At 54.2% G+C, this 15,822-nt stretch overlaps 1 protein-coding gene across 3 annotated transcripts; it reads right to left on the bottom strand.

Moving 5' to 3' along the window:
* Positions 1–3,802: 3,802 nt before the first annotated feature.
* On the bottom strand, positions 3,803–15,407 carry Klhl30 (kelch like family member 30). 3 transcript variants are annotated; one of them, XM_029538834.1, is made up of 9 exons: positions 15,293–15,341; positions 14,130–14,167; positions 11,968–12,813; positions 10,934–11,069; positions 9,108–9,194; positions 8,409–8,564; positions 7,316–7,504; positions 6,783–6,928; positions 3,803–5,204 (listed from the first exon to the last, which is right to left on the bottom strand). In XM_029538834.1, the coding sequence occupies exons 3-9, from the start codon at positions 12,739–12,741 to the stop codon at positions 4,947–4,949; spliced, it is 1,746 nt and encodes a 581-aa protein (XP_029394694.1). In that variant the 5' UTR covers positions 12,742–12,813; positions 14,130–14,167; positions 15,293–15,341; the 3' UTR covers positions 3,803–4,946. The 3 variants fall into 3 exon arrangements, with proteins under 3 accessions (XP_029394694.1, XP_021054441.1, XP_029394695.1); XM_021198782.1 differs by lacking the exon at positions 14,130–14,167 and having other exon boundaries at positions 15,293–15,407; XM_029538835.1 differs by lacking the exons at positions 9,108–9,194; positions 14,130–14,167 and having other exon boundaries at positions 15,293–15,379.
* Positions 15,408–15,822: the final 415 nt, after the last annotated feature.

Here is a 15,822-nt window from a genome sequence, read left to right as displayed (position 1 = left end):
ATAACGCGCTTGAATCCCCCGCCTCGCGCGCGCCGCCCTCACTGCCGTCGCCCCCTCGCGGCTAGGGTACGCTCTGCAGGCACAGGGCGACCCCGAGAGGAGGCGGGCCCCGATCCGGTCCGTGCACGCCTCCACTTGCTGTAGCCCAGGGTCAGTTTCTCCTCTCCTAGACCTGCACCCGTGGCTCTCTAAGACCCTCTTTTCTCTAAGGACACCCACTTCACCATTCTGCACGATCCCCCACCCCCCACCCCCGCTCCTTCCAATCTCCTGGTTCCAGGCCTTGATGACAAGTTGAGTACCTGAGAATATGGCAGCCCTCATGGCTCCTCCTTTTCAAGCTGGGGAACCTGGAGCACTTGTAAGGTTTTCCTGCTCTTCCCCACCCCGGATGTATCTGCACAGCTAGGGCCTCTCAGGTTCCAGCTACTGAATCTGCTAATAGAAGCTACAGAGAACTGACCCAGTCTGACTGAAAGGTCAGATCTCTCTGATGTCCTAAGCCGGGCAGATGGAGCTCAGACTGCCCATTGCCCACCACGGGGCATTCAACCAGGACAGATGTGGCAAATCCTAAAGGATGATCTGCAAGGAGGCCTTTTCTGGGTAGTTCTCCAAAGAGGCAGGCCTATCTGCCTTGAGCTGCTGTCATGACATTGGCTGTAGATAAAGCAGTACACCTGGGTTTCTTTGAGTTGTGTTTTTTCTTTGTTTGCTTGCTTGCTTGATTTGTTTTCATCTTAAATTGTGTGCATAAGCATTTGTGTGAGTCCAGGTGCCCTTAAAGGCTAGAAGAGGGCTCCAAAGAAGGGACTTGCTTTGGGAAGCATGACTCTAAGATGTCAAGTGACCCTACTCTGTTCACAGTGAGGGCCCCAGCTGGAGCGCTGACAACCAGATCTGTTGCCATGTGAAAGTAGTTATTTTCCCAAACCACGGACTGTCCCAGTGATGTCATGGGTTCTTCCAGAGGCCCAGATCCAGACAGTTCTGGTACTGGCATGGCTTCCTGGACCCTAGCTCAAGGTAATGACGCGGTCCAGTTCAGGCGCGTAGCCCCAGAATTCTGGCCATTCAGGAAAGGTTCCTGTATGTTTGCAAGCAAGATCCTCTGGAGGACCGGAGTGCATGGTAAAGCTCACAGGGCACTAAGCATAGGGTCCACAGACTTGAAGGAGCAGCAGCTTTTCTTCAGAAGTGGGACCCTTGAGGGTGGTGCCTGGGTCTGAGTGGACATGCTGAGTGAGTCGGACCCGGGCAGGCAGAGCAGCAAGTGACCTCCCTGCGCCTTCTTGCGTGGCAGAAATCTAATCCTCATTCCTGGGACCTCATGTCATGGCCTTGACCCAGTTTCCTGGCAGTTCAATGAGCCAAGATTTCTCCGTGTCCCTCTTTCTTCAAAGGAAGGCCGTAGACTGATGAGGTCATGGGCATGAAATCTTCCCTTTACTCAAAGACAATGGGAGCCTGCCTGAGGCTGACTGGCTGTGTGGCCTCAAGAGTACCTGCAGCTAGCAGTGGTGTCATTTGCTATGTATGCCTTGCATGTGGATGGACCATCAGAACTAACATACCAAGGAGGAAAATGGGGGATAGAGCTTTGGAGCATCAAGGATTCCCCAAACCAAGGCACACCCAGGCCCAGGTACCATGTCTTGCAGTCAGCAGCTCTGTAGGCCCTGAATGCTCCTATGGGCTCTGAGTGCTCCTAGGGTGTGGTGGTCTGAGTAACAATGGCCCCCATAGGCCCATATATTTGAATGCTTAGACATCGGGGAATAAAACTGTTTGAAGGGATTAGAAGGATTAGGAGGTGTGGCCTTGATGGCGGACCTGTGTTACTAGGGGTGGGCTTTGAGGTTTCAAAGCCCATGCCAGGGGGGAGCCCAGTCTCTCTGGCCTGCAGCTCATGATGTAGCTCAGATAAACTCCAGCACCATGAATGTCGGCTGTGCTCAATTCCATGGTGCTAAGAGACTAAACCTCTGAAACTAGAAGCAATTCCCCAATTAGGTGCCTTTTCCTGTAAGAATTACCTTGGTTGGGGCTGGAGAGATGGCTCAGCAGTTAAGAGCACTGGCTGTTCTTCCAGAGGTCCTGAGTTCGATTCCCAACAACCACATGGTGGCTCACAACCATCTGTAATGGGGATCTGATGCCCTCTTCTGGTGTGTCTGAAGACAGCTATGGTGTACTCATATACATTAAATAAATAAGTAAATCGTTAAAAAAATTGGTTTGGTCCTGGTGTCTCTTCACAGTATTAGAACACTGACTGAGGCATGGGGGCTCAAGTACTCTCAGACTCTGAGTGCTCCTGAAGGCTCTGAGTGCTCCTGAAGGCTCTGAGTGCTCCAGTGGGGTCTGAGTGCTCTCCTGAGGGGTCAGAGGGATCTGAGGGGTCTGGGTGCTCCTGTAGGCTTTATGTGCTACTGAGCACTCCATATTCTAACTAGAAGTCCTCACTAGCTTCAGATGTCCCAGTCCTTGTTTTCCTGAGGATTCTGGGGTATGATTCTTGGGGTGCCTTGTGGCCATCCCTGCATTACAGGAGGATCTCCTGAGTGTCTGGTATGCTCCAGTCTCTGTGTGTTATGCTGGTGGCTGTCCCTCTTCCTGCTCACTTTGTGCCCCCAGGGTGGCTTTAGTGGACTCTGCCATTGTTTTGTCTTCCCTCCATATGTTCTGATTGCTTTGCTCAGTGGGTGGTTGTCAGGCTGCTAGCAGGAGATGGGTACAGTAGAGGTAGGGACATTCCCCCCCCACCCACACACACACACATACACACATACACACAGCAGACACTGTAGCTAAAGTTGTGTTCTCTCGGCATCTGCCTCTTCCCTGGTCTCTAGAAGCTGGTGGTGGTCAGGACACCCTATTGTTGCTAGCACCTGGCATCTCCACAGCTCTGCCCCACCAGCTGCATACCCTTGAAACTGGCCCCCAGTTGGAGACTTCCAGCTCCGTAGCTGGAAGACCTTTCCTCTTGGAACACCAGTTATGCCACTGACACCAGAATGACCAGGTGAAACACAGTTCAGCAAAGCTGAGAACCATGTGTCTCTCTCCAGGATTTCCCCCACTCACACTCGTCCAGGGATGTGTGGCCTTTCCAACAACTCCCTGTTTCTGATTAAAGTCAGCTTCACTCTTTCAGCCCTGGGATAGCTCAGGGAAACACTATAGGACATCCCCCATGGTATAGACTCATCCTGTTTTCACAGGATGAGAGCTACATCCTGATCTGTAGGCCAAGAGAGACTAGGCCTGGTATGAGACAGACTTTTGAAATCTTAAAGCCCACTTCTAGTAACATACTTTCTCTAACAAGGCACACCTCCTAATCCTTCTAATCCTTTCAAACAGTTCTACTCCCTGATGACTAAGCATTCATATATATATGAGCCTATATGAGTCTTATTCGAACCCCTAACACCATGGGATCTGTTAGAGCCCAGGTTTGAGTTCTGTCCTCTTAGAAGTAACACCTCTGCCCCCTGCCCTGTTTGATCTCTGAGTTGGCTCAATTGTCCCAAAGACAGGCATGAAGTCAGGTCTGGAAGCAAAGTGAATCCAGACTTGCAAAATCCGGGCAGAGCCTGGAGTCCTGTCCTCAGAACTCAGTCGTGTCAAGAACCACTCTGAGCCCCCGGGCTAGTCCTAGAGAAGAAGTCTGCACTCAATGGGAGCTGGAGGCCACTCACGCCTCAGTGGGCTAGTAGCCGGTGTTGGCCAGACCAACTCCCAACCTACAGTCTTGGTCCTCAGCAGCCTGTAGCAGACAGAGCATGCCGCTCTCACACAGTGAGAGCCCTTTATTGTTTGTCTGGCGCCTCGTCTGGAGGAGAGCAAGAGGGGGAAGGGACATAGATGTGGAGACTGAAAAACTGCATGACCTCATGAGACCATGGTCTGAGTCATGCTAAATCATATCATAACTGGCAGGAGGGTCCATCAGATGTTAGCTCCACCCCATCTTAGCCGACCACCGGAAGCAAGCTTCTGACAAACCCCAGGGCCACCCCTAGAATCCCTGCAGACCAGGGTGAGGGATCAGGTGTGAGATACCCTGAATATCAAACATTAACTCATTTATCAGATAACCTACATATCTGATATTTAGTCATAACAGTAGCAAAATTATCGTTATGAAATAACAATGAAGACAGTATTATGGTCGAAAGTCACTACAACATGAAGAACTGTATTGAAGGTCGCAGCCCTGGGAAGCGTGAGAACCACTCTCCTAGAGAATCCTGTCACTCTCCTGCCCTGTACCGCATCCCCTGCCTTCCCAGCATCTCTTCCGGGGCTGCTTTCCTGGTGGCAGAGGTACCCAGGGAGGAGCAGAGCCACCTTCCTCCCAGAAGCAGCTATGTAAACGCAGTGCCAACACACAGAGGCTAGAGATGGGGAGAGCCCGGCCTTCATCAAGCCACCCCATGTGGGGCGGATGTGGAATCTGAGGAAAGAGGGGAGAGAGGAAGCTGTGGACATGGTCAAAGAGCATTTCATGGCCTGCTCTAGGCTGGGCCTCCAAGCTTGAGACCCTGGCTCAGTGTTTGGGGTATTCTATTTTAACTCCCCATTTGCACAGCTCCCCCCTCCGCCCAAACCACGGTAGGTAGAGCAAGAAGAGCCGTCACCACCAGGCAAGAAGGGCCTGTTTTCCCTGAGGGTACAGTCCAGGACCCCTTAGCTTTTTTCTCTGGGGTCTTCAGGGAGAGCAGAGCTCTCTCCCCCACTGTGTGAGTTGAGTATCAGGGTCTCGCTCCCTCTTACAACTGGTGGCAAAGTTGGTAGCCCCAGAGCTGTGTCATCTGATACTGAGCCCAGTCCATGCCTTGGAGGGGGCAGCAACTCACAGTAAACAGAGGACATGCATGGGGGGTGGGTGGCATTGCACAGGACAATGAGGAGCAGAGCCAGGAACTCCTCCCTCCTTAGTGCTCCTGAGGGGCAGTGGGGATGAAGGGCTGTGTCCATTTGGAGACATCCAGAAAGATGGTAGAGGCGCCATGGTAGAGCCAGAGACGGGGTAGAGAGCCATGGCGGGCCCAGGCGTCTCTCACAGTGTCGTAGGCCTCCATCTCCACATGGTAGTCTCCATCCATGCCTTGCCAGCGACCACCCGTCACGTACAGCAGGTCACCCAGAGGCACTAATGCGCCGTTCTCGTGTAGGCTGTGTTGAGACTGCACCTGTGGATGGCAATTATCAGGGCCAGGGGGCAATGGGAGGGTCAAAACAGGGATGTCCTTGATGTTAGCATTCTGTCTAAACTCCACCCTACAGTTAGTTACCTGGCCACAGCCAGATAGGCCTGGCCTGCTATAAAAGGGGCTGCTTGCCCATCCTCCCTCTCTTACGCCCGCATCCCGCTTGTTTCTCTCTTACCCTCTTGGGCTCTTCCCTTCCCTCTTGCCTCTCTCCACACGGTCATGGCCGGCCTCTACTTCTCTACTCTCTCCTCCTCTCTGTCCTTCTCTGCCTCCACTACCCTCTTAACTCCTGTCCCAGTGCCCTGATTAAACTCTATCCTAAACTATACCCTTGTGGGTCTGGTCCCTCAGTGGGAAGGGATGCCTCGGCATGGTCCTGCTGAGACATCCCCTTCCCCATACCTCACCACACCCCCATAGAACATATATCTTATATTTCTTTATCTTTTCATAATCACAACACTTGATGGGGCCACCGCCCGACCCTGAATCCCAAAGCTGATCACTGCTCGCTGTGGCTCTATCAGGTTCTCTTTACCAGAGAGTCCCTGGTCTCTCTCCAGCCTACATCTAACAGGGTGGCTCCTTCAGGCCCTGGAGTCACAGAATCCAAGTAGGGTGCTGAGGTCTGAGTCCAGAGCTGCCTCCGACAGGGTGTGAGTTGAGCCTTGCCACCACCCCCCCCTGCATCTCTCTTGGAGGAGACAGATGCACCAGAAAAGGCTGGTACTACCTCCATGTGAAGGTGACTGCAAGCAGCCGCCCTGCCTGCGACCCGATAAAGTCCAAGTAGGATCCATACTCCTGGGAGCCCGGCCCAGCTGTGGCTCAGCTGGGAGGCTCAAGGAAGAGCACCTTGGCAGGGCTTGCTCTGCACCTGCTTGGCTACTATAACGGGGCTTCCAGTCAGTGGGACATAGAAGCCAGAGGGCAGCTGTGGGCAGGAGGACACAGTGGGGCTGCATGACCAGGGTGACTGGTGGCTGGGGGGAAGAGGAGGCACCATTTCATCAGGGACTGAGAATCTTGAGGTAGGTGGACTGACCCAGAACATCCAGCCTAGAACTAAGGAGAAAGGCCCCCCCCAGGCTGGCATCTGGGCATGCTCAATTCCTACCCTTTCCTGGGCCTGAAGAACAGGGGCAAGGTAGAATGGTCCTGGGGAGATAGTTTCTCCTCACTCTTAGTGCAGGATCCACCAGCTTGGCTTGATCCTTCCAGAGTGGGATGCTCATGACCTCCTGACTAACAAGTGATTCTCGCTTTCCGTCCATGGCTGTCCCAGAGGCGCTCAGCGCCAAGCATGGATTGGATCCCAGAGAAGGAAGACAAGAGCTCAAGGGAAAGAGATCCGACAGTGACCCACAGTCATCGTCTGTGTCTCCATCACCACTGACACTGTGGCTGCTCTAGAGAGAGCCTGAAGGGCTTGCCTCTGCTCTTTGCTGGCCTCTCTGGCGCTCCTCCACACACCTCCGTTCTATTGCATCTCTGAGGTGTCAGGAGTCCAGCAAAGCTCCACCAGGGAACAACGGAGGGAGACCTGGGGTGGCTCACCTTCTGCCACAGGTTGGCCCCGGGATCGTACACATAGACCTTCTTAGTGTTGTCACCGATGAGATACAGGGCTCCATTGAGAGCCGCACAGCGTGGAGAGGACAGGTACTTGGGCAGGAAAGGCGAAGCGATGACACTCCACGCATCTGCAGAGCACATGCATCGATAACGTCACCAGGAGGTGGGGACGCCTCCTCACTGGGGGAAGTCATGAAGGGCTCCAACCCGAAGCCTACAGAAACACAGCACACTCTGCCAATGGGATAAGCCCAGGGCAGTGTGCTGTGAGGCCTCTCTGCCCAGCCTGCCTCTCTCACGGAGGTATAGCAGGCAGGAGGGACGGGGCTTTGACCTGGCTACTGTCCCACCTCATTCCCACAGGCTGCTGGGAACCCCTGAGCCTCTGCATCTATCCAGCCCATGGTGGGCAGGTGGCTCTCTTCTGCCAGGTCCAGAAACCATGGCCTCCTTCTCCCAACCGCTGGACCTTGTCACCCCAAGAATACAGGCCACCAGGGAGGTGGCCTTCCTACCTGTCACGGGGCTGTAGCACTGGAGAGCCAGCATGTTGTACTTGCAGGCACTGGAGCCCACCAGGTAGAGGCGGCCTTGGCAGCTGGCAGCTGAGAAGTTACTGACATACTTGGGCGCAGGGCCGACGGGAGCCCAGCTGTCCGTGTAGGGATCATAACGCTCTACCTCCACTGCATCCAGGGCAGTGCCTGTGAGAGGATGTCTTAAGTGGCAGGGTCAGGGTACCGGGGTCTAGGCATAGGAGAGCCTCCCAAAAGCTGAGGGTCTGGATGTTCGGAGGCAGCAAGGATGGCTCTAGAGCCCCAGGAAGTGAGGGTGAATGGAGGAGGTAGGACCTTGGGATTCTGTGACCTGGGTCCTGTTGATAGGCAGAAGGGCTTATCCAAGACCACACCAAGAGGTGGGATGCACGTGGGACGCTGAGCACTGGTCCCTCAGGCCAGTTCTGGGAGAGCAGGTTGTAAGGCATAAGACTATGGTGATAGCCCCCCCAGTGGAACGGGTATGCCATAAGTGAGAACTTATTATGGGATACATGTTTCCTAGCCTAAGCTTCTGTGAGACCCTGGGGTCCCCAAGGTGCCTGGGACTTGGAGAGTAGGTATGTTCATTGCTTTCTGGCCAGGAACACAGCAATTCTTTGAGAAGAGGGGACCCTCCCCCCCTCATCTATTAGACACTAGAAGTGGCTTCCAGGCTGCCCGCGAGTCTTATTTTAATATTCATAAGTGGCACCGGGTTGTCTGGACGATGAAGCATGAAGCCGGTAGCAACACAGAGGTCGCTGTGGGTCATTCACTTCAGAGGTTTGCAGTGACCCTGACCTGAGGGCCGAGGCCCTAGTTCCTGGGTATGTGTGGTCATTCCTGCTGGCCCTGAGGCTCTGAGTCCTTCAGGATAGGAAGCCAGGGGCTGGCTAGTTCCTTGCTACCCAGGATGCTCCAGCCAGGGCTTCTGAGGACTATCAGCATGGGGCTCACTGACCCCCAAAGGCAGAGAGCTCTCCCTAGTAGCATCCAGTGATGATGTGGGGTGGGGACCAGTGGCTCTAGGAACAAGGGGTATGGATGGTGCTAGGGAGGAAGGTCTCACCACCGATGGCATAGATCTCTCCATTCAGCGCTGTACTGGCATGGTTCGTGCGGGCTTTCAGCATGGGTGCCACAGGCTTCCAGACAGCTTCCTTCAGTGGGAAGCACCAGGCCTGGGTAGTCGACCAGGTATCTGTTTTGGTGCCCCGTGAACCACCTGTCGGTGAGAAGTTCAGTATACACAGTGGTGGCTCCTAGCACCTGTCAGTGGACTCTGGTTTTTTGTTTTTTGGTTTTTTTTAAGATTTATTTATTTATTCTATATAAGTACACTGTAGCTGTCTTCAGACACTCCAGAAGAGGGAGTCAGATCTTGTTACTGATGGCTGTGAGCCACCATGTGGTTGCCGAGATTTGAACTCAGGACCTTCAGAAGAACAGTCGGTGCTCTTAACCACTGAGCCATCTCTCCAGCCCTGGACTCTGGTTTTTTAACTTATTTATCTGTTTTAAAATTATTTTGGTTTGTGCTTGTTTTTGAGTCAGGTTGGCCTCGAGCTTGCTATATATAGCCAAGGATGTCCCTCAGTTTCTGACCCTGCCATCTCTACCTCTGGAGATCCCTCACTTTCAGAGGTGTAGAAAGGCCTGGAAGGTCTTGGGAGACCTTCAAGGATCCTATTGGGTGGGAGAGTTGATTTGAGGGCCCTGTCTTCTATCAAGTCGATCAGGGTGTCCCTAGGAGCTCTGGGCCACCCACCTGTGACGTAAACATCACTGTTGAGTGCGGCCAGGGAGAAGCCCCACTTGTGGTAATCGGGGAAGTCCGGGAGTGCCATCCACTGCCCTGGGGAGGAGAGAGAGGTGGGCAGGGGGTCAGAGTGGCTATGCCTTGGTGTCTTTTCCAGGAACTGTAGAAATGTCCCCGTCACTAGCAGTGACAAAAAAAAGGTGGGTAGAGACGATCTGGAGTGTGCTGCTCATTGTACTCCCCCACAGTGCCAGCCTGGGGGCCCAGCCTAGACAAGTGTAACCCAGGATCTGCAGGCTCTTGTCACGCTGACCTGAAACTCGCCACACTGACCGGAAGGTAGCGACTGTGTGTGGGCATCACTAGAAGGTAGTAACGCACTCGTTCACTCGTCCATTCATGTGTCTCTCCCAAGCCTCTCTCCATTTCCAAGGCAGCCAAGAGGCACAGAGAGCGAGATACCAGCCTTGCAGCAGTAGAGTGAAGTCCAAATCCTGCCTTGCGTGTGCCAGTTGTGTGAATGTAGACAAGGCCCAGCCCTGGTTTCCCTGACTATCAAATGGGGATGAACTGGGCCAGAGAGATGATTCAGCCAGTGACGGCACTTGCCATGGGGGTTGATGGTCTGAGTTTGATCCCTGGATGCCAAGTGATAGGTGACTGACCGACTCCCACGAGTTGTTCTCTGATTCCCACCTGTGCACGCACCGTGGCACACATCCCCCCACCCCATATCAATAAATAAGTGTAAAACACAAATTTAAAAAGGCACGAGATGAGTGATGCATGTGACACGCCCACCACGGTGACTGTTAAGCCGTTCTCACTCTTGTCACCACTGTGAGGGACATGATGGGGAATGTTTGGAACGAGATCATCATAAGACCATAGGCGTGGGAAACTTGAATCCTGTGAATGGACACTCCTTGCAAGTGTTTGTGGGAGACCAGGCCCTGGGGAAGTCCCCTGGACTGTTGACTGTTTATGACACTTTGGGAACATGTAGAATTCTAGGGCTCCTGGTGAGTCGAGAGTCTGGCACCATGGGTAGGAACGGAGTGTCCCCTGATTCATGTCTGTGTCACCCCAGGATGAGGATGGCACAGCAATCGGCAGGCCACTGTTGCCAGCCAGCTGCTCTCTCCTGACGTCAACCCCAAATCCCCACTATAAGCCTCTGACCTGGACCGCTGGCCTTGGCCTTCCTCCAGCCCGCCAGAGCCGATGCGATGGTGCTGGCGACCAGCCTCGGCCCTCGAGCCAACCAGCCCTCATCAGCATTTTCCCAAGAGCTCCCCTGGGGAGATGGCCTACGGGGTGACCAACTACCCCTTCCCCAGGCTCCCTTACAACTATATGGGAGGCATGGGGAACCCATTTCACAGGTGAGAAAAATCAAGACATATCCAGGGAGGCTAGATGACTTGTTTCAGGGCCAGACTGGATCCCAATTTGAGCTGACCCAGAACCCAAACTCGCATTCCTGGGCTGTTTGCACCCTCTTGTTTTCTCCTAGAGCCTTGGTTCCCACACTGGATGCACAGGGCAGGAGAACCTAGAGCAACTGATGGGCTAGGAAGACATTCACCCTTAATAGTACTGTCTGGCCTAGGCCCTTTTGTCCCAGCCCCCAGGGCCTAACAAAAACCAGAGGTGGAGCTCCTACCAGAGGGAAGTGGACTGAGTATTCCCACCCTCTTCCCCATGGCCACCAGGCTCCTCAGCAACTCTGGTAAGGTTCAAAACTCAACCTTCCAGAGGCAGGCCCCCCCCTTCACTGGACACCTGACTGGGTGTACCCTATCATGTCCAGGACAAGCATGGCAGGTACTTACTGGCCTTGGTGTTGTAGAAAGCGAAGTTCCCAGCGTGGAGGCTGGGTTCTTCACCACCGTCCTCTTCCTCCTCCAGCGCCCGTCCTCCGACGACCACCAGCACTTCCTGCATCTTCTGTGGGAGACCAGGAAGCTCCTGTGGACAGGAGCCAGGTCAGAGTGGCTAGCCGTTGTCTGTCTAGCCTGAGAGTCATGTGTAGTCTTCTCTCAGTGCCTGTGCATAGGCTGAACATAGTGGTGTACCCCCCACCCAGTCCATACCCCCACCCCACCCTATCCACACCCCCACCCCATGGTGAGCTGTGCCTCTCACTAGTCACAAAGTGCTTTCTCAAGTGCTCTGGAGTACCTTTAGAGAACCAGGCCTGTCACTCTCTTAGGATCTGCCTGCTGCCAGTATGAGCAGAGATGGAATTCCATATGGGTTCAGTCAGAACCACTCAGGAGCACTTGGTGACAGCTTCCAGTTCTCACAGTGTCCCACCCCAATGCAGCTACCCATCATCCTGGATGGTTTTCCTTCATCTTCCTCCTTTCAACTCCTGTGTCTCCTCTAAGGCCCAGCTCCTCCAGGGAGTCCTTCCTAACTGCCAGCCTGTGCCTGATGCCCCTAGCACCCTCCCAGTGGTGGCCTTTCCACCCTGTACAAAGGGTCTGCTTTTTTCTTTGTTTGTTTTGTTTTTTTGGAGACAGATAGCCTTGGCCACCTGAAACTCACACTGTAGACCAGGCTAGCCTCAAATTCAGAGATTCATCTGCCTCTACCTCCCAAGTGCTGGGATTAAAGGCGTGTGCCACCACCCACCCAGCAGTGATGGGCTTCTTAAAGGTAGAGACACTTCTAGGCGCCTCCCCCTGGGCCTCAGAGCATGACACCCTTGAGAGATGGATGGTGATGCTCTGTCAGAAGACCAGCCTTCAGAAGGGAGCCATGCAAGATGGAGGCATGCTGGCACTCTTTTCTCTCCATTCAGATGGGGGCTCAGGGGCTTCTCCTCCACTTCTTAGGTCGAAGTCCCCCCCCCCTCACTCACCGCACTGTGGCCCTGGGACAGGGCCTCCTGACACGCCTCTGACTCCTGGATCAGTGGCTCCGTGGCAAGCAACTGTTGCACGCAGGGCCTAGGAACAGCATCCAGGTGCACCAGGCTGAGGAGCTCCGGCAGGTGGGCAGCCCGGTCCTGGGGGTCATGGCGCACCCAGCGCAGCAGGGCCTCGAGCCGACTCTGCTCTGGTTGTACCTGCAGCAGGTCGCTGGCTAGACAGGTGGCCAGCCGGTCTCTTGGCAGCTGCAAGAATTCATCCTCTTGGGCCACCGCCTCAAAGTTCTCCCGCAAGAAAGCCCAGGCTTTGGCAGCCACCCCTAACAGGCCTTGCTGTTCCCCAAACTCGCAGATGCCTAGGCAGTTGGTGGCATCTAACTGCTGCTGGAGGTATCGGCCACAGACTTTCTGTACAGTGGAGAAGTGCAGGCGTGAGGCGGAGCGGGTGAGCGCCTCCACGTTAGTCTGAGTGATGGTCAACCGCCCCGTGTACACGAAGTCCACCAGCTGCCCCACCGCAGCCGGCTCCACGTCTCGCAGCTCCACACGTGCCGAAAAGCTCTCAGCGAAGTCTCCGGCAAACATGGCATGGAAGTAGGGGCTATTGAGCGCCAGAAGGCTGCGGTGACAGGGCAGCTCCTGGTCACCGACCAGCAGCGTGACATCGGCCAGCTTGGGCAGGGAGCGCAGACGCTGCAGGCCTTCCAGCATGTCTTGGGCGTGTGAAGGCAGATGGAAGTCCAGGTCGTCTACATTCCTCACCATGATGCAGTGCACACAGAGACCCCTGTAGCCCACCCTCTTTCACGGATGTAGTTCTGGGGCGCCCCTGAAGACCTAAGTAGAAAAGCAGGGTCAGCCATGAAAGCTACAGTCTCGTGCACCTGTGATTCATTGTGTGACTGTCTGTACATCAGCTGTCCGTCCTCACCTCTGGCAAGTGCCAGTGAGGGCCACTTCGGGCATCCCACATCCTGCTCTATCCCAGGTCCCCAGCCCTATGGGTAAGGCAACTGTGGCTTACACTTTATAGGGAGAATGCTGAGGGCTAGACTCCTCATAGCCAGGTAATTAGGGTAACACAGGACCATATTATATAGAGCACACAAACCCTGGGCCTCCTATCTTCTACAGCTTAGACCTCCAAGGTTAGGTGGTGCAGGATTTTTCTCATCCAATCACATTAGGGCAGCAGGAGGCTTGTGATTGGACAGGAAAAGGGAGGCGGAGTGAGGAGTTGAGAAGAGAGGTCTCAGGAGAGAGAGAGAGAATCAGAATGGAGGCTGATGTGTTATCAAAAGGTTAGAATAATTGTGTTAAAGCTTTATCATTATCGATTGGCTCTGAAATTATTGCATTGGCATCTTGTAAGTTGTGATTAAATGAATACGTAAATCCGATTGGTTAACTATAAGCTTAAGAGACTTGTTTCTGCTGGGTAATTAGGTGTTGAGATGGCTAACCAGGGGTGTGTGGGGCATTGTGTGAAGGCAAGAGGAACTTGGGGGCCCCGGTAGGGCTGGCGAGTTGGCAGGCTGAGAGACCGAGCAAGTGCAGGGGCTAGCTCTAGATATTTCCCACAACAGTTAGGGAACCTCTCTGCTCCAAGAGCCCAAGAGGCAACTCCCTCTCAGGCGCCATGTTGCTGGGCTGGCCACGGAGGTGCTTTTAGGTTTTACTCTGTGCCGTTGGTTTTTACTGCCTGTCTGCGTGAACTTGCTGGGCGATTGGTTTGAGTCAACTCTGGTGCAGTCACCCTTGAGGCAGCGCCTGTGCATAGCCCCTCGGGCCTCTTCCTGTGTTCACGCTTGGCCTTGTCACCACTCTGCCAACTGAGCGCGGATATTTTACAGAGAAACTGATCCAGGGACTTTGAGTCATCAACCCAAGCCCACGGAGCTAGGAAGCAGATGTTGAGGGGCGGGGCAAGGGGCGGCAACCTGAGTTCAGAGCCTGGCTTGCAACCATAGAACTCAAAATATAACCACAGCAGCTTCCTGTCCTGTTGAGTGCATGGCCTGTCAGCAGATTCCGCTTCTAGACCTAACGGTATGCATGTCTGGTATTTTGCCCTAAGAAAACCGCCAAAGATAACAGTCGCTGGTCACAGTGGGGCACACCTACAAATCCCAAAGCTGAGGCAGGAGGCTTACCAGTAAGTTCAAGGTCTGCTTGGGTTATAGAGTGAGACCTTGTAAAAGAAAAAAAAATTATTATTGTTTTCTTTTTTTAGAAAGAAGGGAACTGGGCTGGAGAGATGGCTCAGCGGTTAAAAGCATCGACTGCTCTTCCAGAGGTCATGAGTTCAAATCCCAGCAACTACATGGTGACTCAAAAACATCCATAATGAGAAACAAATAAAGAACCTATGGGCCGGAGCAAGCAGAGCGGGGGGGGGGGGGGGGGGAGAAGGGGGGGGGGGGGGGGCGGAGCAAGAGGGAGAAAGGGAAAGGGGTGAGGGGAAAAGAAAGAAGGGAATTGAGAAAGAAAAAGCATGAAGGGGGAGAGGGAGGGGAGGGACAAGGGAAAGGAGAGATGGGAGGGTATAAACAGAGGCCGCATCCCTCACAGCTGAAAGCTGCACAGTGGTAGTGCATTGCCCTCCCAGGGGTCCCTCACACAGCCACCACAGTGATAGAGGATTAGGAGCCTGGTGGATTCCTGGAACACAGGGACATCAAAGGATGAGCACTCTCCAGTGAACTGGCAAATCACGGGGCCTGCGGCATGATGGCTGGCTGGGAGCTTGAGACCCACGCCCCCATCCCCGGTTGCCCTCTGCTTCCTACAGCACAGGGACCTGCCTAAGCACCTACTCAGGAGGATGTTCAAGGAGCAGCCTTGGCTTAGGCCTACAGAGGACCCTCAAAGCCACCAGGAATCCGTCCTGCCTAACCTCTTAGGGAGGCCTCTGGTTGGGGTTGTAGTATTTTAGCTGAGGCACGTGCAGGAAAGGGTTGTGCCCAAGGCAACACCCACAGGCCTTGCATTCCGGTCACTGCTGGACTCTTTGGCTATCGCCCATAGCTACAATGGTGCAACCAGGCCCATGCACACTGCACATCTCCAAGGCACCTCAGAGATCCCTGCGGGCACCTGCTGCCCTGTAGCTCCACAGAGGCTGGAGGGTAAAGTGGGAGTTCAGGGCGTGTTCATGCCAAGAGCTTTAATGCAGCCTTGCTAGTGTGGCTCTGGCTGCATTCCTAAAGTCCAACTTTTCTCTCTGAGCCCATCCAGCTCCCAGGAGCCCCTTGCCTGTAGAGGACTCTGCTAAGCTTAAGCAGCACCCACCTCCTTGTAGAAGCCCCGGTCTTACCTGTGAGTAGACTCCTTAAGGCTACTACTGGATGAGAGCATAGACCAAAGGGCAGGACTTAGGCCGAAGTGTGGGCCACCGAGGAGCCTGCTGGGCTGGGCTGGGCTGGGCTGGGCTGGGCAGGCCACGTGGGAACTTAGGGGTATTTTTAGCCTCTGTATGGGTGGAAGGGGGGGATGGTAGGGGGAGGAGTGAGGTCACAGCTCTTCGAAGACTGTCTCCTTAGAAAACGCACACTGTCTCTATCACACAGGGGCTCTCTGGGTTACAGTAGGGAACTTGGACAAGTTGGTGCTTTAATTCATCCTGGGCAGTCAGGCTGAGGTGGGGGGGCTGAGAATGTAAGAGAGACACATGCAGGATGGAGACAGCAGGAGTCTGTCCTGGGGCCCGTTGGGCCACAGAAGGTTGCTCAGGACCTTCTTGAACTGCTTCACACTGAACTGACAGGGACCCAGATAGCCGTGGTCCCTCTGTGGAACGGGACAGTCACATCGTGAGTAAGCACAGGTTGGTCAGCCTAGTCTCTA

This window comes from Mus pahari, chromosome 5 (assembly GCF_900095145.1).
Source record: "Mus pahari chromosome 5, PAHARI_EIJ_v1.1, whole genome shotgun sequence".
Taxonomy (NCBI): domain Eukaryota; kingdom Metazoa; phylum Chordata; class Mammalia; order Rodentia; family Muridae; genus Mus; species Mus pahari.
Note: the sequence above shows the minus strand (reverse complement) of the source record. Positions and strands in the feature narration are given on the sequence as shown.